The sequence below is a fragment of the Colletotrichum navitas genome (assembly GCF_030913465.1).
Source record: "Colletotrichum navitas strain CBS 125086 chromosome Unknown LY79scaffold_6, whole genome shotgun sequence".
NCBI classification, from domain to species: Eukaryota; Fungi; Ascomycota; class Sordariomycetes; order Glomerellales; family Glomerellaceae; genus Colletotrichum; species Colletotrichum navitas.
Genome location: NW_026850552.1, coordinates 184408 through 207049, shown reverse-complemented (window position 1 = coordinate 207049; position 22642 = coordinate 184408). Strand labels below are relative to the sequence as shown.

Sequence of the window (22642 nt, the reverse complement as noted above, 5' to 3'; positions counted from 1 at the left end):
TGAACTTTCTCGTATGCGCCCGCCATCGATAGGCTAAACCTCGGGTACTTGTTTTGTGTTCAAATCCTCGGGCGGGTTTGCGATCTATTCTGTGCCTAACATCATTTTGCATGCTTAACTATCCATCCATCTGTCCTTACGCGCAGCAAAATCTAATGCCCGAAATCAACAATAACAACAACAACAACAACGTCAAATTCACCAAGCACAGATAAAATAATACAAGGGTCGCGCGCCTTTGCGCATCGACTCGGAGATGGCGTCCCCAAGCGACTCAACACCAGCCGTCGACCCGGTCTCCGCCCCGATCCTCTTTCGCACAAAGAAGAAGCGCAAAGCAGGCCTCCGTCAACGCGCCGCATCACCCGCCGACGACACCCCGATCGCCTCCGCTTCCTCAGCAGCTCTGAACGCAACACCTCTGGACCAAATTGACGCATCTGTACCGACGAAACCTGCCCCTGACGCAGTGGCCATCGCCGATGAAGATAACGAATCCCACATCCCCTCCGCTCTCCGCCATCGCTCCCGCAAGCGCCTCAATGGCGTGGGCTTCTCCGCGCGCGGAAGCACAGCCGCTGCAGCGGTTTCAACAGACGACGCGGATCTCCTTACCTCAATTTCATCGTCGCGCGCTGTGGTCCCCGCCGCAGCATCCCCTCCGGACGACGAACTCGTCATCGCGAAGCGCTTCGCGCCGCAGACGGGCACCGCGGCCGCTACCATCGTCAACAAACACATGTATGTACCATCATTTTCCCTCGCATGGGTGAGACGAGGATCCCAAGATAGTCCACACCCCACCACCGTTGGCCAGAGGCTGATCAAGCAAGGATGGAATACATAGAATCCCACCTCTCTAACCGCAAATCCCCCGCCACGCAATCTACGACAAACCCACCGCCACCCGCGCTGACGAGTTCACAATCGTCCGCATCTACGACCTCCCTTGCACAACCACCGCCGCCGCCGCCGCCACTACCCACCGCCGAGCCCGGTCCAAAGAACCACCCCATCATGCAGGGCAAGCTTATAGAGGTCGATCTCGGCGACGAGGCTCGCGCCCGCAACCAGGCCATGACCGAAAAGGCCGCCCGCCGCCTTCTCGGCGAAGTTGACGGTGCGGACACCGACACCCCAGACGGCCGGAGAGCGAAGAAGCCCCGCCTCGGGAGAGACGGCAAGCCCTGGCGCCCCCGGAACCGCCGCAATAGCGACGACATCAAGCGGGACCAGCTCGTCGAGGAGATTCTGCGCGAGAACAGGCGTTAGTTACCCCCCCCCCCCCCCCCCCCCCCCCAATATTCTCTGCCACCATATCCCTCTTTCTCCCATGTCTGCGTCCGAATTTACTGCAAACACATACTAACAAAAATACCCAAGTCGACGTCTACGATGTGCCCAAACCTCTACAGCCCCAGGATGACGCCGGCGGCGACGCCGACGACCGCATCGCCGAAGAGTTCCGGCGCGAGTTTATGGATGCCATGGTCCAGCGGCATCAGAAGAAGAAAACGACCGCGGCGCCGGCCCGCGCGGGAGCTCGCAAGGCGGACGAGGAGGTGCTCAAGGGTCCCAAGCTGGGTGGCAGTCGAAACTCCAGAGCTGCCATGCGCGACTTGCTCCTGAAAAAGGAAAAAGAGAAGGAGTCGAGAAGATGATGGAACTGTGTCCATCTCATAATCGAAAGGGATTTCGACACACTCCAATGATACCCATGTTACTCGAGGGAAAAGGTCTGCTAGAAATGATTGAATTTCATGATTGGCATCTATAAACCAATTGAGTACTCCTGAAAATCAGATAAGACAGTTTGCCCATACCCGCCCAAAGTATTAAAGGAACAAAGGTCATGACGACGTGCAAGCCAACCATTCATCCTGTACCCATTTTGATATCCCGTAATAAAGCCTATAAGTAACGAAAAAGAAAAAGGGGAAGAGGGGGGGAGGGAAAAAAAGCAAGAGCTATCCCACAATACTGTCATAGTTCACTCATCCATAGAATAGTAAAGATTGTGTAGAAAACCGGCTCATGAAAAGCTCTCTGTCTAAGCTCTCGCCAAGTTGCAACGCCAGGGTATTGAACGATGCAGCGAATCCTCATGTCAAGTTTGATGCTCTGTTGGTTCCCAAGACGCCGAGTGTGTATTGGTGCGTGATGTCAAATGCAGTATGCAGCCCCAGGTTCAAATGTTGTGCGTAACGTATTCATGAAGGTCGATGAGAAGGACAAAATCACCGGATGTCAAGCTGGAATGGCTTGAACCGGCCGCCAATTGTTGCGCAACGGGGGCACTTGCGACGGGCCCCCTGCTCTGCCATGAGAACATCAACGCACGCCTGGCACAGGCCACAGATGCATTCTGTGCAGGCATACGAGTCCTTGAGCAGTGAGACGCTCTGACAGGCTGCGCAATAAATTTGAGTATTCTGAGATGAATAACTCGGCGATGAATCTGACAGGCCTCGAGACTCGATATGGAAGTTCTCTCCACTCTCGCCGCTCTCAACCGACGGGAATGGGTCAATTGTGTCCTGGTTGTAGGATGGCGGGGTCAAGGCTTGCTGCAGAGGTGAAGCTTGGTAATTTCCTCCAGTCGCTGCTTGGAATCCATGATGTTGTTGGAATGGAGGCAGCGAAGCCCTGTGAATAGAAACTGGTGATTGAGGCATCTGGATGCGAATCAGCACGTGTGAGCATGAGTAGCATGTTAAGGGTTCTTACGGGAGTTCTATCCTCATCGATATCGCCGGCGGCAGATGCAGCCTGGTCGGCGGCGTCGATGAGATCTTCCCATCTCTTCCCATAGTCTGCAGAAGGTTCAGCCGATAACGCCTTACGGTCATTGTTACCTGGTCTTAGCCGTTCGTCGTTCTGGATGCGTCGAAGCCAGTCTGCTGCCGATCCGCGAGACTTTTGTTTCTTGTGGTGTGCCTCTCGGCCTCTCTTAGTAACAGATTGCTTCCTTGGTCGCGCGGGCCCTACTGGTCGCTGGATTGGCGGAAGTGTCGAGGAACGCCCAGGAGGGGAATTTGCTATGATTGAGGGGAGGATATCACGCGGCCTGCTCGAGTTCATGGCTGGAAACGGCTCGCTGGTAATGTCGTTATTCGACAACTGCAATGGCGGCAATTCAATTGATGTCCTGGGAATCCGACGCCCTTCGCTGTCAGAATGCCAACCCTGGTTGGAGAGTGATTGTTTAGCCGCCTTTCTACACTGGTAAAGTAACTAAAATCGACGAATTTGAGCTCACCATCTCGGACTCCCATTCAGGTTCGACCTTGTGACCATGCAGCTGAGCCAAAGCAGCAGCGGCGCTGGCGGCGGGAAGCATGGAGCCGACAGCTTGGTCCTCCATGACCCGGGGCGTCCCCGGATTGCTGTTGTCATACATGTGGCGGTCATGATTGAAGCCTTGAAGATAGTCAATCTTTGAGGGGAAGCCCTGGATTGAGAGGGACGAACCCTGGGGAATAGAGGTCGCGGTTGGCATCGGCGGGCGTTCAGAAGGAGGAGTATTGATCATGAGCAAGAAGCTTTCTTCGGTCGCTGGAAGCTTAGAAATATAGTGCTCTGGGTGTGCTCGGCGGATGTGCTCTTGCATGGAACGATATCGTTTTTCCTGAGGTTTAACCAAGGGCGTTAGAGGAGCTCTGCTTTTCCTTTCTCTCGATCGGGTGGATTTGGCTGTCGCGATCGAAGCTCTGCGCTGGAGTCACAGAATGCGCAGACGCCCAATGCTTGTGGCGGAGGAGACGACGTGAAGAAACCACGACCAATGCAGCAATATAGGGCAGCACTTACACCGATGCATCTTTTCCTACAGCTAGATCCATCTTGGTTTCGCAGAGGACACACGACTTCATTGTTGGAGTCGGTGATTGAAAAGGAAGACGTCAGAGAAGATCTGGGCGGCATCTTGACCCCACCATGCGCTTGAGGGCTGGTATCGATACTGAGCGGGGTGAGGTGCGATAAGTGCGGCAGCAGTGGTGTATCGCGAGGCGGAAGCGAGGTTAATTGAATGCGACTCGATGCAGTGAAGCTTGACCATTTGACGGTTCGACGAGAAACTGCGATACGTGGTGAGCAACTGTTTAGAGCTTTTGGAAGCTCTCGTCTCTTTTTCTCTCTCAGGCGTGTTACAAAGAGTGTTTCGAAGAAGAACAAGGTGTAGTGGAGGGGAGGAAAGGACGGGGAGGAAGAGAAGGAACCTGATTTTGGGGGGGGAGGGAAGTTGACCGAAAGCAGTAAGTAGCGGCAATGTGGGAGTGAGGTACACTCGACAGGCTAGGTAGGGGTGTGGCTCGGTCTGGTGGGTAATGAAGTACGATGTAGGTACCCAGCCAGGACAGGTCCAGGTCAAGTCAGGGAAGGACAGGACAGGGCCAGCTACCTTGCGCAGCACGCGCAGCCCAGTGAGGAGGATCATACTCGGTAGGCCTGCCCAGTCACGTATACTACCCAGAAAAAGCAGGGGATGGGATGGGACGGGATGGGATGGGATGGGGATGAGGTACGGATACTGGCAAGGTGGACGAGCAAGGAGAGAGCTTGGATCTGGCAAGGCGCCCTTGTCTTTCTGACCTTGGTCCTTGGTGTAGCGAATCTATCGAGAGGGTGGGAACAAGAGCTGCTGACGAACATCTAGACAGTTTACATTGTGCCCAGCTCTGAGAGCTGCCTTGGACCGAGAGTGCTACAAAAATAATTGAGTTGCGCGCGCGCTCGTACCTGTCTGTTCTGTGTCGGTCCTGTACCCGAACCTAAGCTGACCCTGAGCTTACTTTGCTTGCACTATAGATGAGGTGAAAGATGCAGATACATAGAGAGTGATAAAAGCGGTCGTCGCGAACAAGGAGGTGACGACGAGGCGAGCGAGGGATGGGCGGAACGACGAGGGGCAAGGAAGTGAGTGGTAGGTAGGTACCTAGGTATGTAGCGACTGAGGTGAACAGGTGACAAGCTGTGAGCTGAGACTCGGTACTCGTCGAAACGATGGGTGAACCTAGGCAAGAAGCCCAGCTCCGGAATGGGGTGGCAAGACGGTATCAAAGTCACTGATCAGGTGCAAGGTGCGACTAAAAATGGCCAACATGGACGGCCGGTTGCTGCTAAATGACAAGACGGCTGCGCCGGCGGTTCGGACAGTGCAGTGATGCGGTCGGGTGGTGTAAGTGGCTGGTCAAGCAGAAACGAGGGGATGGATGCTACGAAGCTCTCTCACTACCAGCTTCGATGTTGGTCGGCCAGCTTTGTCACGTATCATAACAACGCCGGCTGGTCGCCGAAACCGAGCTTTTCATGAATCCTGCCTCAAACCTCGAAAGAAGTCGGGTGGGCTAAACGCATTGCCCGAGGGACGAGTAGCAACATGTTTCCTCTCGAGTCAGTTGTTCCGCCTCTTCTCTTTGTTCGATGAAAAGGCTGCAGCACACAGAGGTGCCTGACTTGGCCGAGAATGGCGGTAACCAGCTGAGCGTGGGAACACTTTTGGTTCAGTTAGGTATAGTACCGCCTGGTGCTTGGATGACCAGCTTAGTGCTTGAGGTAGGTACAAGACGGTGGCGGCGTCGTCATCTTCCAATAGCAGGTCAGCAATCTGAGAGCTCGGGGTCAGCAATGGCGAGGTCTGTCCTGTCCCACGTGATGAGCCACCAAAGGGGAGAGAGGGGGGTGGGTTGAAAAAAAAGGAAGGAAAAAAAAAAAAGAAAGAAAAAAAAGCAGCTCGACCGACCCGCCGAGAAGGTCCAGAGCCAGGCAATTGGATAGCATGAATGACTCGATCCAGGACGGAGGGTGTCTGGTGGGTTGGCAGGTCGGGTTGGTTGGTTGATCCTAGGGCTAAAGGGAAGGACGAACGAGGCCTGGCGATAAAGGAGGGGCGTGAATGCTAGCAAAACGAGATACACCATCCGCAAATCCATACCTTAGTAGAGGCACTAGAGGCAGAAGGATCGCAAGGCACGAAAGAGAAGCAACGGGAGAGGGGCGTAAGGAGGGAGAAGGAGAGGGGAAAGGGAACAACACTGGAGCAAGGCAAGGTAAGAAGAGGGAAGGAGGGGGTGGGGACTGGGGAGGGGTGATCACAACAATGGCAAGCAGACTGTCTAGTGGGGCTCGCCTGCTTTGCTCTTTCTCTTCGGAGCTTGCGAGTGGTCGGAAGAGAAAAAAGGCCCTTGTCGCAGTGCAGGGGAGCTCTTGATTCTGCCTTTTTTACCTCTATCATTGTCACCGTCGACTGTCTCCCGCCCCGCCTTCCCTTTCTGACCGCCCGCCCCGGCCTGGTCTGTCCGAAGTTGATGGCCTTTTCGGAGCCATCTCTGTTCAGCTCTGATGCTGCTGCTGCAAGCTTCTCTGGTCTCCTGCCGTCTGGTTTTGCTACGCTGTGCTGCCCTGCCGTGTCTCGTGTCTGCTGCGGCTCCTGTTGCTTGCATACACGTACGGCCATCTCTCCTCCCTCCGTCCTCACCTGCATCTGCGTTCCGCTAGCGACAGAATAGCGGAGCTGGACCCCTGGCTTGGCTGTCACCTCCACTGATTGAAGATACGTATTCGTACGAATAGTAGTCCTGACCTCGGTCAACATTTGCCTGTCTGATCACTCCCTCTGGATCCCCGCTGCCCGACCATCGCGTTGAACATCCCAGCAGACGGGTAGGGGGGAGGGAGGCTAGGTCATTGCAGCAAGTATGTAAGGTAGCTTACACCATAGTAGTTAGTACTCCGTAAAAAGCGGATAGCTTTGTGCGCAGGGCAAGACAAGGTACTTCAAGCGAGGCGAAGCCTCGCGTCTTTCTTTTCACTGCTTGATTAGGTACGCTGCTGTGGCCAAGATGGATGCGCACGACTGATATCGAGTAAGGTAGTTGCTTGCTTGGGTAACCTGATCAGTGCTGCCAAGCCACATTAAGTGCTTCATGGCATTGCCACAACAAGATGAGCACCTCCAGACCATATCTCCGGCACAAAAGCTACGAACGGTCCTGGGCAAGGAAAGGCATGATCGGGGCGGCCGTTGGGCATTGAGAACTGGAACACAGACCAGCAGCACGAGGTTGCTTCCCTTATGTGTTGCTTGTAGCTTGCAGCTGTTGTCAGGTCGGCAACAGGCAACCCGAAGCACCTCGGTCGGCGCACCCACTGCATGCAGGGCCCTTGCTTTGCCTTGACAAGTTCAGGGCATTTTTGCAAAGGTGAACCTTGGAGCTGCAGCGCCTCCAAACCGCGCACCAGTGGAGAATTTACCCCCGACCCGAAGCTTTTGGCACCGAATCGTCTGTTCCACAAGCGGAGAGGAAGGGCGGTGGTGGAGAGCCAGAGGCAGGGGTCGACACTGGCGGGTGAGACTGTGATGCGTGCGTGGATGTGGATCATGATGCGGATGTAAGTGGATTACTCTGTGGTATCGACGGAGTGACGGGGTGGCTGTCTGTCAAACGCAGAACAGCTTCTTCAAAGAAGGGGGTTCTCGGGTTTTTCGATTTTTTTTTTCTGCTTTTCTTTCTCTTGCCTTTCCCTTGCCATGTTCCTGCCATGTTGAAATGCTAGGATGCCTCAGGGCTCTCCAGCACGTCAACCTGCCTTTTCCATCCAAGTCACCCTGCTTGTCAAGATGTTGCCATTACCACCCGCCTGGCTTAGATAGGAACATACTCTACCTAACTTGAAATGTACCTTGTCTTCCTTCTCTCCGGGCTTTTGCTCTTCTCGCTTCTTCGTCTTCCGCTCCTCGGATTGGGTGGCGAGCAAAGCTAAGGCAAGGCAGGTACGTACCGGGTATGACCGGGGAGGTCCCCGCTTTCGGCACGAGGGGGACCCTCCAGTCCCCTCGCGTTCAACCTTCCTCTCGACCTATCACCACTCGGTAGATTCGACTGTATAGCAGCAAAAAGAGAGCGAAACCCCCGACCGATAAAGTACATGTTACCTACTCCAAAGCGGCGCGTCTCCAAAACCAATGCCGAAAGTCTGCACTAGAAAAAGAAGGGGGAAAAGGAAAGGGGGGGGGGGAACAGCCGGGGTCGCTCCACTTTGTTCCTTGCTCTCCAACCAACCTCTTTGGAAATAGGCCAAAGCTGCCATTGACAACCCGAAACCACGGCTTTTCACCGAGGCGGCATCTGCTCAAAGAACGCAGCTTAAGTCCGAACCCTAGCCTTGTCCAGATAGGTACCTCCCTTGCACCCCTATCTCTTCGGCTTCTGATTTCGAGGTTTGTCAAGTCTTTTTCTCATTGGGTTGGCAATGTCAAAATCATATCTCACCTCACTCGAAGAGGTAGTAGTTTGTGTGATAGATACGGCATTGCGGATGACTACGTAGAACCCAACGCTGAGGAGGTTAAATCGATGAACCAATGAGCGGGCCAATTACACTCTGTCTTCACCTTGCAAAATGGCTTTTTCTCTCTTTCCCCCTTGCCACATCCCACTCCGTGGACCCCTGGTTAACGGGTGAAGACTGTACTCCGTACATAGTAGATTGTAAATTAAAAAAAAAAAAAAAAAAAAAAAAAAAAAAAAAAAAAGGCAGACAACACTTGCAGAAAAAGCGGGGATCTCTTATTACATCCTCCCTTGGACCACCCAAATGACATCACGCTGCTTCGGCCGGGTTATGTCCTCCGTTTTCGTTGGTTTCTTCAAGGAAGAAGCAATGATTGGTCACAGGGTTCGCGGTGGCATCAAACCTCGACCCGTCTCTGGGTACGAGCACAGAGTCATTCGGTCGTTTTGATGCAACAGACAAGCATTTCGAATCCCGGAGTACCTAGTGTACGATCAGACCAAATCGGGGGCCAGCCCATCTCGTGACGGCCCACGGAACGTTGCAACGCTTCCCTAGACCGCCAGCGGCTACGCTCCTGGTAGGTTAGGACTTTGGCTACGTTGGCCCGAGGGAGGTTACCTAGGTACCTTGCCGCGGCAGTCCAAATGGTTTCGTGGATGCCGAGATGGGTTCAGACGGAGACCAACCTGCCTGAGAGCACTGAGCTTGATCTTGGGGTGGTCAAGGAGAAGTGAAGAAAGCGGTGAGTCGACCCCGCCTTTCTGCCACCCTTTGCCTGCAGCCTGCAGCCTGCAGGGCGCATCCAGCTCCTCCTGGCCGGTAGTGTACACGACCAGATTGGTGCAGAGGATAAGCTCCAGAACGAGAGAGCTCGGCCGCTACTGATAAGAAACCACCAACCACATGCCAGGGACAGCTTCGACGATAAAGCTCCTCCAAGGATTCCATAGCAGCAAAGTTAGTTACCTTTCAACCGAGCCTCCAGAAGCTTCATTCTCGAGCCATGTGAGGCGGCTAGCAGCTAGCTGTTCATGGCCTTCCAGCTTTCCTTTTCCTCATCCTTCGAGTTTTTTCCCAGAGGTTATTGCCCCGAACTAAAATGCAACATGGACCTGGAAAAACAGGCTTGCTTGCGAACAACCCTCTCTAGGCACTCCCTCTACAAAGGCTTGCTCCACCTAATTATTAGCAGGCTTCGGTTCAGTGGCTCTCGCTAGTCTTCGACACCACCAGAGCTGGTCCGAAATGGGGGGTGTCAGCGAATCGGCCCACAGAGCGGCAGCATTGGGAGCGCTCTCTGAGTTCTCTGGCAGCAACAGCTACTACCTAGCGAGTTCGAGGACGCGAGTTGTCCAACATAGGATGTATCGGAGGGGTCTCTGTTGTCTGTCACATGCTGGCTTCATTTCTTCTCCACGCCATTAGCTTCTTGCCTACCAGACAAGCCGACTTCTAGGCTCTGGTTCTTATTTGCTCCCTGGCTTCCGAGACATGGCGGTCGATCGAGGGACTGTCTTATCGGAAACGCCGACTCCGTCTGCGACGGTCTGCGACGGTTGTAGTAGCCTCTCAACCTCGTCATTGTCGCCGCATAGATTCCGTAAGAGCTTGGCCAAGCCTTAGGGGTGATGGCAGGTAAGAGGAACCTGATCAACTCTACATGTCAGCACTGTGCTGTGTCAGTCTCTGAAACACAGTGCAGGAGGGGCAACACTTAAAACATCCTCCCACACCTCCAAGCACAGGCTCAACTCATTCGTCTCGACTACTCCGTACAGAGACACAGGATAACCCTGACTGCATTCATTTCGCAATCGAAGCCAGCCCAAAGGAGTTGGAGAACAGACCGTGACGCCATTCAGCAACGCAGGAGCCCTTCATGCGAGCAGACACCCACATGTACTTCCCTTGGTTGCGGACGAAGCTCTATGCCGACGTCATGAAGTTTCCTTGCAACCGCCAACTCCAGAAGAAAACTCTGGGCTTTGACTGTTAACGCCATCTGCTGCCCCGGATGGATATGTCGTTTCGTTGCCCCCAACGACAGTGGTCCTTCCGGTCCGGATAGCTGGCCAGACACATGATACAATGGATCATCCCTTGCCTTGTTAGGGGTTGAGGCAGCCGGAACCGCTACAGCCGCTGCAGCCGGCTGTCAATCCTGCATGAGTTGCAGAAGAACACAACACACAAGGGCTTGTCGACAAATTTCCCACTGGCTGTGCCATCTTTTAAACACGAACAGCGGCCAGCTGCCATCTTATCAACTAATTAGCTAGCCGACTCAGCTTGCTCAAACCCGCCCCAGGTTTCGATTGTCAATATCGTCCGAAATTCGTCACATCCAATCACAACACCCCAAGTTCAGGATCCCAAACAGACTTGTCACAGGTCCTCGCTGATCAGCGCCTCGGGGTGTCGCGCACAGACGGTCGTGGTGCGTCTTGGTTACCAAGAAACAGAAGAAACTCAAGAAAAAAGTTGAATGCTTCGGCGCGCCCTATTAGGTTTCCGAACAGTGATTGGCAATAACAATAATGAGGCCACCGACGGAGCTTCGTGTGATCGGTCGGGCTCTGGACTGATGAGATTGTCTCCTCGGAATCTGCAAGGGGACGCGCTCCAGTCTCTAGACCAAAAAAGGTGGCCCAGCCTCGACAGTTTCAGCCTCCGACCTTGACCGAACTTGGCAACCTCATTTGCAGATTTTTGCCAAGCAATCGCCCACAGTAGTCGTCATTCTAACATCGGTCGGACTCTCGGCAGTCTGGGCAGCTCGCGTTAACCTGCCCTTGCTTGGGGCTGTTGATCTGGTAAAAGATCCGACCGCGATGCTCTGGCCTCCTCATTCACACCGTCGTAGCCTACCGGACTGGCGTTACAGGGACCATGTTTCTAATACTCCATGGAAAGCTTCCTGAACTCGCCTCGTGTTGCCCTGGAGGGCTTGGTCGCGTCCGATCGTTCATGGTAGCAGATCCCCAGAGTTGCGTACCCCCCTGACCCCAAATGTTGCCATCAGCATGGCACATATCCAACCGTCTAGCCTCCTTTTCTGTACATGATCGTGTTCTTGTAGGCGTAAGATATTGTTCTGCGGCAGTTCACCATCTGCGCTTAACCGTTGTGCGGTTGAACGTCCATATTGTCTTATACATTTCCTCCTCGTTGATAAGTCTGCACCATGGCGTTGACTGTCAAGCAGCTCAATGCCGATGCCTCGTTCCTATTGACCTTTGAACCCATCGTCCCCGAGTCAACGCCGGGCATCACTGCAAGGCCGTTCCGGGTCCTGTTGGATCCATGGATCACAGGACCATCCACCATATTCCACTCCATACTCGCAACCACGACGCATAAAGAGTGCCCATGCGTTTGTTCCCTACAACACCTACCGGAACCTGACCTCGTCATCATAAGCCAGCACAAGAGCGACCACTGCAACGAAGCAACGCTCCGACAACTGCCCGCCAGCGGGACGCGAACGCTGATTTTAGCTGAACCCGCGGCGGCCAAGGTAATCCGGAGCTGGAAGTACTTCGACGCGGACAAGGTGCACACTATTCCGCGATGGGAGGATCCACGGGCAACTGGGAAGCAGTCAGTGGTCAGGGTGAAGGTCCCCCCCTTCTCTCCCGGCGGTGAGCCTGGCGAGGTGACGGTCGCCTTCATCCCACAACGCAGGGACTTCAAGGGATTACACGCCGCCATTGGAATCACGTATCGGCCCCCGCCGACTTCGCCGAGATTCCCCCACCTCTCGACGCCCCCAGAGACGCCAGTCTCTCAGCAGTCGAGCCTCACCACGTCCCAGGTCGCGATGGCCTCGCACAAAAAGTCCAGAAACGCACCAGTATACCTCAACCCTCCAACGCCCCCGGAGACACCAAGCAGCAGATCCCTCCGCTCCGTCCGCTCCGGCACCCTCGCCACGCCGATCCCAGACGCCCGCGACAGGGCCGTCTCCGTCATCTTCTCGCCACACGGCATTTCGTACCGCTGCCTCGAGAAATACGCCGATGCTCATCTGGAGGCCGAAGCGGCGCTGCCTCTGACGGCTCTCTTGCATTGCTTTGACACGGTGTCCAACCCGTGGTGGCTCGGCGGCAATATTTCGACGGGCATGCCGGCGGGTCAGGAGACGGCGGCGGCGCTGGGGGCCACAGCCTGGGTCAGCACGCACGACGGCGACAAAGACGTCAAGGGGCTGGTAACGAAAATGCTGAAGACGAAGAGGTACACACAAAAACAGGTTGCTGCCCCGTCGTCGTCTGGCCAGAAGCGCGGCGACAGACACGGTCGTTCGGCGAAGACCGGTGACGGGGAGAAGGAGGGCAAGGGAACCGAGGTGCTTGTCCTCGGGGTAGGCGAGGAGGTTGCGATGACTGGCGAGGGCGTGTGGAACGTCGAATCCGCGGCACGGGCGTTACCCATGTCTTGGAAACTGCCTGAGATAGGAAAGACACCGAAGGGGAGGGAGAGGGGGCGGGGGTTGGCACCGGTCGACACGGCGGCCAAGTATGGACCTCGCCGATGAACCCGGGCCTAGAGGAACTGCTCGGCTAGTTTGTCTTTTCGTGAGGTGTTTCGCGGCTTGGGCACTCAACTAAGCCCCTCACTTCTTTGATTGGGGGGAGAGGGGCTTGAGGAGTAGGGATACGATCAACATGAAGATACCCTCGGGAAAGAATGACGTCTGGGATGGGTGGCCTAAGACACGGTATGGCAATATGCGGAGCGTAAAACGGAGTTTAGGTTGCTTCTCTTCTCGTGGATAAGACAGACGATGTTTGCCCAGGACGGCGGCACCTCTGGCGTTTGGTTGGGTTTGGTTGATGCCTTGGGATATGCGGATAGGCGCATAAACATAAGACTACGGTAAATTGAGGAGCCAAACAAACCAGGCCGACCTCCTAGTAGCACTATCAAGATGAATTCTGCGAGAAAGACACCGTCACTCTGAGACCATTCACTGCTTGCGGTTTTCTTCTTTCTGTTCTGGACTCTGGTGGATGATAACTCGTGATAGGATATTGAGGACAGACAGATCCTGACTTGCGTGCTTTTGCTACAGAGCCCCGCCTGTGTCCTGTTTCCCTCCTCATTTGCTTGATTTCTCCTGCCCAGTAGTCAAGTCCAAGCCATAACGGTGTCACTTGAAGACTAGACGGTACGCAATTGAGTTTACAAGTCCGAAACGGATCGCATGCCCCGGTTGGTTCTACGGTCGATATAATCTGGATCAAGTATCATGGGGATTTGACATCAACCGAATTACCCTTTCTTCGATATATGACCTCATTATACTCATGTCAAGTCACGACCTAGGGGAAACTCGATTTGATCTTTGCCAATGATTTCCCGGCGTTCCTTGTCCGCATACGCGCGCGTCGTCCCGTCCATGCCTATCCATGGTCGGGCACAGTAGCCTCAAGCCCCCGCCGTGAGCCTGCCTTCTCATCCAAGGGATAGATAGACGCGCCTCTTACCTAGTTGTCATGTTCCATCATCACCGTCTTGATGACGCTTGTTGCGGGCTATACCGCGTACTGCCGCCTCCGTATGTGGTCACCGTGCACCGTGGACTCTATCCCCGTCATCCACCACTTATAGGAAGCCGACCGTTGTGAAATGTCACACCATGACAAATGATGGTTGCCGCATACTCCAACGCAGTCACACACGCAAGAGGCTCAGAACCAGCACCACCGTAACAGACGGGGCAGGAGCTGCAGCCGTGACGTGAAGCCGTTAGGACAATAGCATACTTTACCATCCGCCACTGCCTTTCGTGCTTGCACCTCTTGTGTTATTGCAAACCTGGGCCAGGCCTATGAGAATCAACAATGCCGGATTTGCCTTTTATCGCTATGTTAAGAAGACCACCCAAGTTAGTCAGCCAAACTTACCTCGAATCTCTGAGATCTTGACTGAGGAAAGGTATCGAAGCGGGGTACATCCAGGGCCTAGAAAACTTCCAAATTTGGCTATTTCCAGATAAATTCCCTACTAGGCATTTGGGATACAAAGAGACCGCGCCCATTAAGGACAGAGTATCACTTTCCAATCCCAAAGATCCCTCCCCCCATTACCTACACACCCGTTCCACCCAGGGTATCTAAATTTCCCATGCAAAACGAGGCATACCCCTCTCATCCTAGAGACGCGCATCTCCGAGTATACTTCTGCCTTATCGTTCCAAGCCAGCGAACTTGATGCCGTGGGTTCCCCATTCTTCCTTCCAGGCCATGCATCCAGCTGTACACTCACATAAGTTCCGCCGCATGAACTCTATTGCGACCTTTTGTCTATATCTCCCGCTGCCCCGCTCCTACTTGAGCTGCTTGAGAATCTCCGTTAGGAAGTCCTCGAAGCTAAGGGTAATATAGCCGTCCCTATCGTCGTCGTACTTCTTGAAAACATCCGTCATGCGCTTGAGCGAGATGCAGGCCTGAACGAAGAGGTCAAAGGACATGACGCCCTCCCCGCGCTTGTCGTACGTGCGAAATAGAAGCTCAACGAAGCCGGGGCTTAGACGGTAGCGAAAGGCGATCAGGGCGTTGCTGAACTCGGGGAGCGAGATGTTACCAGAGCGGTCTGCGTCAAAACGGTCGAAGAGCGTGCGCCACGAGGCTAGAAAAGACCAGAGTCCGCAGAACTCGGCGAAACCGATGGTGCCGCTGCGGTCCGAGTCAAACATGCGAATCATCATGCGTACCGTCTGCTGGTCGAAAGCAGTCCAGTCACCGTTGACAAGGGCGGTCGACAGTTCGCGCTCGGAAAGCTGACCGGTACCTGGGGGTTCCTATTAGTCAGCGACTCCTGGGTAGTGATAGCGGCAGCGGCAGCACTTACCATCCTTATCGACAGCTCGGAAGAGGGGCAAAAGAGTTGGGTCGGCGCCATCGCCAGAGGCATCAGGGGCAGGAGATGGGGGTGGTCTTGAGCTGGGCGGAGGTCGGTGCTGAGCGGTCGGCCGCGGACCGCCTGTCGGGGGAGGAGAGCTGACGCCGTACAGGGCATTGGGGTTTGGTCGACGATGGTCGTTCCGAGGATCGGGACGGTGATAGTCGTCACGCGGGGCCGGCGGAGGGGGCTTGCTCTCGTAACGGGTTTGAGAGGCAGGCGGCTGGGAAGGCTTTGGGGCAGCGCCGCCTTTCTGTGATGAGAGAGTCAGTTAATCTGCCCACGATTCATTGTTGCGCGTATGGAACCAAGGGGATGGTTTGGAGGAGCGGCGGGAGTGCCATGTGAGCTGGAGGCCGAGGAGGGTAGGTCACGTACGTGCTCGGGTTCCGCGAACCTAAGGAGGGGGTTAGCACGGCGGGGCAAAATAAATTTGATGAGGGGCTAGGGGGACTCCTGTTGAACCTCGTGAAACATACCTTGGAAGTTCGTCGGGGTTGTAGGGTCTGTTGTATGCCATTGTGATTCTGATGCGAACGTTGGGCAATCGAATCTAAGGAAAAAGGAGGAAACCAGTATTTGGGGACGACTCGATTGTGCTGGATTATATGAAGTTGCTGGGTGGGGGGTTACTGGGGGTTGAAGAGAGAGAGAAGGGGGGGAGCTGGATGGAGTACCTAGCTAGTAGGTATGTCGAGGCGAGACAGGGGACCACGACTCAACGTCAGGCGGCAGTCGGCACGCTATGCGAGCATGAGGCTACGTGTGTGTTAGGCCGCCGCGGCGGAGGCTGTGGGAGTGCCAATCGGGCTCGCTGCTCGCAACGAGATAGCTAGAGAGGGGGTTCAGCCGCACCTTCGGTGTGATGTAAGGCTTAGGTCGAGTTTGACTTTGGTTTTGCTGGTGCAATAATCTTCGGCGTCGGTTTTGGGGCAAGACGACTTTTATGGCGGGGGATGGAGGAGGATGGACGAGCGGCTTTTCTGGCCTTGGAATTGCGCTCGGAAAACGGAACCTGACAGCAGCTTTCGGGGCGCAATATGGCACGGGCGGCAACGACGCAGGGAAGCAATGGCGAGGAAGGCCTCGGTGTATGAGTCGGGGCGTTTGGGCGTTATGTCGCGTCAAATGTGCAGTGCGCAAAACGGTATAATGGCACCAACTGTAGCCAAAGATGGGTGGACGAGATTCGCTTTTCCGAAAAGCTGCTCTTCTGCAGATGCGGGACAAACCCTCAATGGAAGCCAGCGAGACAAGAAAAAACATTGGGTATCACACAGGTATGCGATCCATGTGGCGATGTTGACGCCCGTCGCTCCTCGGGACCCAGACGCAAGTCACAAGGAAGCAAGCGGCAAGGAAGGAGAGGGGGTAGCCGGGAAGTGGAAAGCGAATTGGGTCCGGGAATACTCATCCTAACTCTCTCCGAAAGTTTGATGACCCCGCCACACCGTCCGTTCTGTCGAGGGCACAACGTCAACGCGGCACCGGGGGGATGGCAACTCAATGAAGAATACAAACTGCTTGGTACGGAGAACACCGTTGACGGCCTACCCCGTAAGGCGGCTCAGGTGTGGAATGGGTGGGCAGTCTAGGTTTAGGTTTCAGTTTCAGTAGTTGTACTTTTTTTTTTTTTTTTTTTTTGGTAATTATTACCTACCTACTCGCTACTTGCCTCGTGTACGGATACAGACCACAGAGTATCCGTACACTTGCTACCGACATACCTCTACGCGCTAGTGTCCGGACAAGTCCTATGTGTATTGTAAGTATCTTTAACGGCGACAAGCGTCGGTTGGCCCTCGATTCGGTGTGATGTATCCACTAAACGGGCCCAAAAGGGTCCCAAGGGGTATTTTGCATCGTCTCGGGACCGGGCACTTGATACGATGGCAGATACAGATGGCGAAGCCGAAGGGTCCTGGGCCCTCTAACCCAGCCTGGAACCGCTGCAGTGATCCGGCATTGTTGCTTTCCACCCCCGACTGACAGTCTCACGCCCGATCATCAGACACACGCGCGGGACAGGTACGTATCTACCCTACCTGTACACTAGGTGCCTACCTACGATGTAGATGCATACCTACCTACCTACCTACCTCAGTAGGTACCTTTGATACTTCGCACTTACCTACCTAGGCAGGTACCCAGGCAGGAACAGTAAAAGGCATCCGTCCATTCACCTTACCATCCAGCACACACACCACGCTCGGCGGGACGGCATGACAACGTTGTCAAGTAATTAGGTATGAGGTGGTCGACTAGTCGTATCCCCGTTTAAGCTTAATTTGTCGAGGTCAATTCCGCTTGCCTTTTCACCTGGAATCCCCTGGCAAGTGGGCAGACGCCATTTCCAGTCTCGACGGGCTCCTCATATATGTGAGTGGTTTGGTGTAGTGGGTTAGACACATTGGACAGCCACATCCTCGTCCTCGTCCTCTTTACCTAGGTAGTCAGTCGTATGAAGCGTGAACGCCTCGTGAAGAGCACTCAGCCGTGCCGCCCCAACATCATTTCCTTCCAGCGCCCCCCCCCCCCCACACACCTCGAGTCCCGCCCCACCACAGCCCCGGCACCAACACGCCCCCTCCCTGAATGCCGAGCCTCCAGCACGGGACGCCGGCAAGCGGGATTGCGTATGCTTTCCAGCTTTTGCAGATTCGCGGCCCTCAACCCGTCTCTCGCCCAACCTTTACGAACACATTGAGCCTTTCCCCCTCCGTCCCCCGTGCTTCTCCCTCTCCCCTCTTCATCGTACGTACTTTGACCTCTTCTCTCCCCCTAAGCGAACCCTCGGAACATTTCAGATCACACGTCCCTTCCCTTCGTGGCTTTTCCGTCTACTCCGTTTTTGACTATTCCTCCACTACCACCTCTTCTCTTGTTTCTTCCTCCCTCTCCTTCTCTCCGCTTTACATTCTTACATGGTTGTTGATCTACCAATGCCCAATATGTGCACACATTCTCCTTTGAGGGAACTCGCACCACGGCGTCTCGACCGTTGCACTTTAGAGCTCTCGGTTGTCACTGACGGCTTTCACTACGTTGGGATCATCTTGCAGCCAGGCAAGTGCCTGAGATCCAAGATGGATCAACGAGCTGCTTCAACCGCTTTCAGTGTCACGTGCAGATCCCAGGCGAGTTGAATTACAGTATGACTGATTAGCTTGAAAACCCCATTCTAGGTCTATAGAAAATTGGTTATACCAGATACAAAACTTTGTATTCTCGCTCTGAACCCAACGGGAAGTTTTCAGACATTTTCCATACCTTCTCCTCCTCTGCCCACGCCTGAGCACTATCCCTCAAAATCACGCCAGCCCTACGACATCCGGCATGACCGACAACGACCACTCCACCGACAGCGGCGAGTTCTGGCTGTACGGTTATGGGTAAGTCCTCTATCCTTCCAACCCCTTGAGGTTTCCGATAACTACCCATCTCTCTTGGTTGATTCTTGTCCTTCACCTCCTCCCGCCATCCCGCATCCATCCCTGCTACAGGCAGGCCTTACGTATGTTAGTCCTAACGCTAGAACCCCCGTCCTCCAGGAGTTTGATATGGAAGCCTCCGCCACACTTCGGTTAGCCTCCCCCTTCCGCCCCCCTTCCCTCCCTTTCTAGCCGTTATCCGATTTGCCGACTGATCTGTATCTTCTTAAACCCCACAGATAGGAGAATCCCTGGTTGGGTGACGGGATACGTCCGTCGCTTTTGGCAAGTTCGTCCCCCCCCCCCCCCCCCCCCCCCCCCCGACGTACTATTATTTTCCGGCCCCACGGAACGTGAGGCTCTGTTATCTCCATAGTGTCCGCCGTCCCCAATGCTTGTTTCCACTACATGTTGTGCGTCGGCTGGTCCTATTTTATCTTTACTGATCCCTCCTCGCCAGGCAAGGTGAACACCCCACCTCGAAAGGGCTAAGCCACGCTTGCCCTCTGTTCTTCCACTGAGATATCTAACCCCGTAATCAGTCAAGACCACAGGGGCACACCAGAGGCACCAGGCCGTGTCGTCACCCTCATCGAGCGTTCATTCTGGGAGCAACTGACCGACCACCACGATTCAGCTCCCGACCGCGTGTGGGGCGTCGCTTACCGCATCAAGGCTGACAAGGTCGCCGAGGTCAAGGACTACCTCGATATCCGCGAGATCAATGGTTACACCATTCATTACGCCCCCTTCTACCCAGCCGACGGCTCTGAGCCCATCCGTACTCTTGTGTACATTGGCACTCCAGACAATGACCAGTTTGTCGGCCCCCAGGATCCCCAGGCTCTGGCTGCCCACATCCGCAAGAGCCGTGGTCCGAGTGGACTGAATATCGACTACCTCCTTGGCCTCGAGAAAGCTCTAGACGAGCTGGGACCCGAGAGCGGCGACGTCCACATCACCGACCTCTCCAACCGAGTCCGGGCTATCATTGCCGCCGAGCGAGAGGCATCCGGCGACGTGGTTTCGTCTCGGCCACCTCCGCCATCAGCCGTCGGCAACAACTTCCAACGAGAAACCAGTGTCAAAGAGCAGGAAGAGACAGAGAAGACAGAGTGAAGAGTTTATATGCACATTCATTTGCATCTTCTTCCTGGAATCGCCATTGTCATATTTACCTTCATGTCCCCTCATGCCATTACCTTGGAACCATGTCAATCAACAAATCTCCCCCACCCCCTGTTGTTCTAAACGCATCATAGACAAACATGAAGACAAATAGCCTTAGATCATAATCATGTCGGCCTCCAAGACGATTTGGAGATGCTACGCCTCCTCACTCCGCGCAGGACCACAGGGGACAAGCATCACAAAGTACCCGGCAACATCAAACATTGGCAACAACCAACAATATCGAACAGAGGTAAAGGTCGGTGAAGACAGAAGCAGAAAACCATTCCATTTGAGAGAAGACTAGGCCGTCACCAACCCTTGACCGTGGGTTGGGGTTTTAATTTTCCAGAGATCCAGTGCAACAGAAGAACCGGGTATTGTGTTGCAGCGAAGAATATCACCAATGCTCGATCGAACCAACGGGCGCGCACACACGAACGTCTGTCAGACTCGGAGGAGGTATCGTCGGCAACTTCTCCTGGCCGCGTGATCCCGAGTTGCCAATATCAACAACCAGCGGGCAACGAATCTCCGAAATCTATCGAGCACTAATAGCCTCGACCACCCTGGGGCTGCTGAGACGGGTCCTGGTATCCGTAAGGGGCTTGAGGGGCGTAACCACCATCTACGAAGGAAGCGTTAGCGGTCGTGTTGAACGATTGGGTTTCAGGGAACCAACTTACCCTGAGGAGGGGCACCGTATGGCTGCTGAGGGGGGTAACCGCGGCCGTAGGCCGGCTGTTGCTGCTGGTACATGTTGGGGACGCCAACCGGGTATCCGCCGGGCGCGGCGCCATAGGGCACAGGGGGAGCGCCGCCGTAGCCGCCACGTCCACCACCGAAGCCGCCACGGAAGCCGCCGCCGCCACGGGGACCGTTGTCGGAAGCCTTGTCAACACGGATGGTGCGCCCATCAAACCTATCGAAATCTTGTGTCAGTGGAACAATCTCGTCGTATATTCATTGCGCCGGGACAAGCTAGCAATGGAAAGTAGTTTTTGCAAAGGCAGCGTACTCGACATTGTTCATGGCGGAAATGGCCTTCTGGGCATCTCCATCCTGGGTGTAACGGACGAAGCCGAATCCACGGCTGCGGCCAGTGTCGCGGTCCTTTACAACAACCTTCAAGAATGGAAGAAACACGGGTCAGATCTCTCTCTCTCTCTCCCTCTCTCTCCCCCCCCCCTCTATCTTCTTTCTGTTCTTTCTTTTGCGTGACGGTTTGGGGGAAAAGCTTCTCTCCAAGGTCGACAATAATGCCACTCCAAAAGTTTCTGTGCGGAACGGGCGATCAGTACTTACAGCTTCCTCGACGGCACCGAATTCCTCGAACTTCTGTCTAAGGGTGCCTTCCTCAGTGTGCCATGCGAGGCCGCTGGAAGACGTTTTGTCAGCAAAAACTCGTTTGGCATGCTTGACGTCGTCGGATGTGCCAGTGCAGGGGAAACATACCCAATAAAGAGCTTGGACATTTTGATGGATTTTTTGTTGTTTTTTACGAAAGAGCTTGATGGTCTCTGTCTGGTCGGGTTAGGAACTGTCTGACGAGAAAAGTTCAAGGGAGATTGCGATGCATAAATGTAAGTGGTCTCGCGTGGCGCCAAGCGGGGTCTAGACGAGCAAAGCAAACGGGGGACGCAAATGGCTCTCTTTTCGAGACTTCCCAGTCGAAGAGCCAAGGCGAATCTAGCGGGCCTGAGTCCACTTGCGCAGCAAAGAGAAGAGGCTGTGTTGGAAGACTGCCTTTGTCATTTGATGATGGCGCACAAAGCGGACCAGCAGAGGCGACAAAGCAAACGTACAATAGTCAAGGCGGATGACGGGTGATGCGGTGAGGCAGAGGGCAACAACGGAGTCAAATAAGGAGAAGGTTGGCGTGCGCGTAAATGTGTAGGTTTATTGTGTTGTGGAAGAGAGAGAAGGTGAGACAGGAGCGAGGAGCGAGGGCAAGATACGAACCTAGAGGTTGGAATATGGTGGGCTGGTGGTGATAGCGGTTGACAGACGTCAGGTTTGGATGTCTGGGCTCGATGGATCGAAAAAGGGGAGGGGTGAAGGTGAGAGAATATGTGAAAGGCCAGCTTGAGGGGAAAAGAAAGGAAGTAAGTGCTACTTGCCTAGCGGGAAATTTTTGAATGGATGGAGGAAAGGGCGTTGAGGCAGTGCAAAAAAAAAATAGGCCCCAAGGCAAGGCAGGTAAGGTTTGTGGTGTATGAGTGTGTGGGAGTGGGAGTAGGAGTGGAAGTGGAAGGCAAGTGACTGGACGAGACAGGATAGGACGACGGTGCCAGGAAGGTGAGGTAGGCGGGGTGGATTGAGGAAAGGTTAGGCAAGGTAGGAAGCAGAATAAGGGAAGAGGAGGGGTGGAACCGCGGGATTGCAGAAGAAAGACGCAGGAGGTAGCAGCTCAAGCAGCTTCCAGCTTCTCCCTAGCCAGCAATTGCCCATGATTTCGTCGTCGCCGTCGCCGCCGCCGGTTTCTTGCTGCAATCGGGCCTTAGGAGGGGGGAACGTGGAACGGGGGCACGTATGGGAACAAGCTCGTGGCGGCGGGACATGGAGGGGTCCAGCGAGTCGGGGCAGGTGGAGGATGGGAGAGGGCAGAAGGGAGGGGTGGAGGAGAGAGAGGGTTTACTGTCTCTGGTTCCGAATGAATGACAGGAGAACAAGGAATGACGGTTGCATGTACTGCCCTTCATTAATGACCCGACAAGGTACCTGAAGGGACGAACCGTTGTCGGGCTAGCTCTCAGCAGGAAAGACGGCAGCAACTGAGCGGAAGGAATAATCAAGAACGAGTACCAACCCAATAAAAAATTACAAGACAGTCAAGA

At 54.6% G+C, this 22642-nt stretch overlaps 7 protein-coding genes across 7 annotated transcripts; 3 read left to right on the top strand and 4 right to left on the bottom strand.

Moving 5' to 3' along the window:
- The first annotated feature begins 111 nt into the window (after nt 1-111).
- On the top strand, nt 112-1716 carry LY79DRAFT_321585 (uncharacterized protein). Its single transcript, XM_060552412.1, has 3 exons — nt 112-741; nt 834-1267; nt 1384-1716. Exons 1-3 carry the CDS (start codon nt 257-259, stop codon nt 1659-1661), a joined length of 1197 nt encoding a protein of 398 aa, XP_060418650.1. The 5' UTR covers nt 112-256; the 3' UTR covers nt 1662-1716.
- Nucleotides 1717-1956: 240 nt separating this feature from the next.
- LY79DRAFT_321555 (uncharacterized protein) lies at nt 1957-4126 on the bottom strand. Its single transcript, XM_060552411.1, has 5 exons — nt 3811-4126; nt 3472-3628; nt 3260-3420; nt 2728-3186; nt 1957-2675 (listed from the first exon to the last, which is right to left on the bottom strand). The coding sequence occupies exons 1-5, from the start codon at nt 3922-3924 to the stop codon at nt 2238-2240; spliced, it is 1329 nt and encodes a 442-aa protein (XP_060418649.1). The 5' UTR covers nt 3925-4126; the 3' UTR covers nt 1957-2237.
- A 7356-nt stretch (nt 4127-11482) lies between these two features.
- LY79DRAFT_666250 (uncharacterized protein) lies at nt 11483-12835 on the top strand (the record flags this gene model as incomplete). The annotated part of the gene is made up of 1 exon (XM_060563190.1): nt 11483-12835. One exon carries the CDS (start codon nt 11483-11485, stop codon nt 12833-12835), a length of 1353 nt encoding a protein of 450 aa, XP_060418648.1.
- A 1794-nt stretch (nt 12836-14629) lies between these two features.
- On the bottom strand, nt 14630-15724 carry LY79DRAFT_587066 (EF-hand protein; the record flags this gene model as incomplete). Its single annotated transcript, XM_060560723.1, has 3 exons — nt 14630-15093; nt 15154-15302; nt 15684-15724. 3 exons carry the CDS (start codon nt 15722-15724, stop codon nt 14630-14632), a joined length of 654 nt encoding a protein of 217 aa, XP_060418647.1.
- On the bottom strand, nt 15666-16590 carry LY79DRAFT_321498 (uncharacterized protein). Its single transcript, XM_060552410.1, has one exon. The coding sequence runs from the start codon at nt 16468-16470 to the stop codon at nt 15964-15966; it is 507 nt and encodes a 168-aa protein (XP_060418646.1). The 5' UTR covers nt 16471-16590; the 3' UTR covers nt 15666-15963.
- A 1950-nt stretch (nt 16591-18540) lies between these two features.
- On the top strand, nt 18541-19754 carry LY79DRAFT_666248 (ChaC-like protein; the record flags this gene model as incomplete). Its single annotated transcript, XM_060563189.1, has 2 exons — nt 18541-18596; nt 19178-19754. The coding sequence occupies 2 exons, from the start codon at nt 18541-18543 to the stop codon at nt 19752-19754; spliced, it is 633 nt and encodes a 210-aa protein (XP_060418645.1).
- Nucleotides 19755-20356: 602 nt separating this feature from the next.
- Nucleotides 20357-21280, bottom strand: LY79DRAFT_576245 (uncharacterized protein; the record flags this gene model as incomplete). The annotated part of the gene is made up of 5 exons (XM_060559775.1): nt 20357-20433; nt 20492-20727; nt 20824-20930; nt 21111-21183; nt 21261-21280. 5 exons carry the CDS (start codon nt 21278-21280, stop codon nt 20357-20359), a joined length of 513 nt encoding a protein of 170 aa, XP_060418644.1.
- Between the last annotated feature and the right edge of the window lie 1362 nt (nt 21281-22642).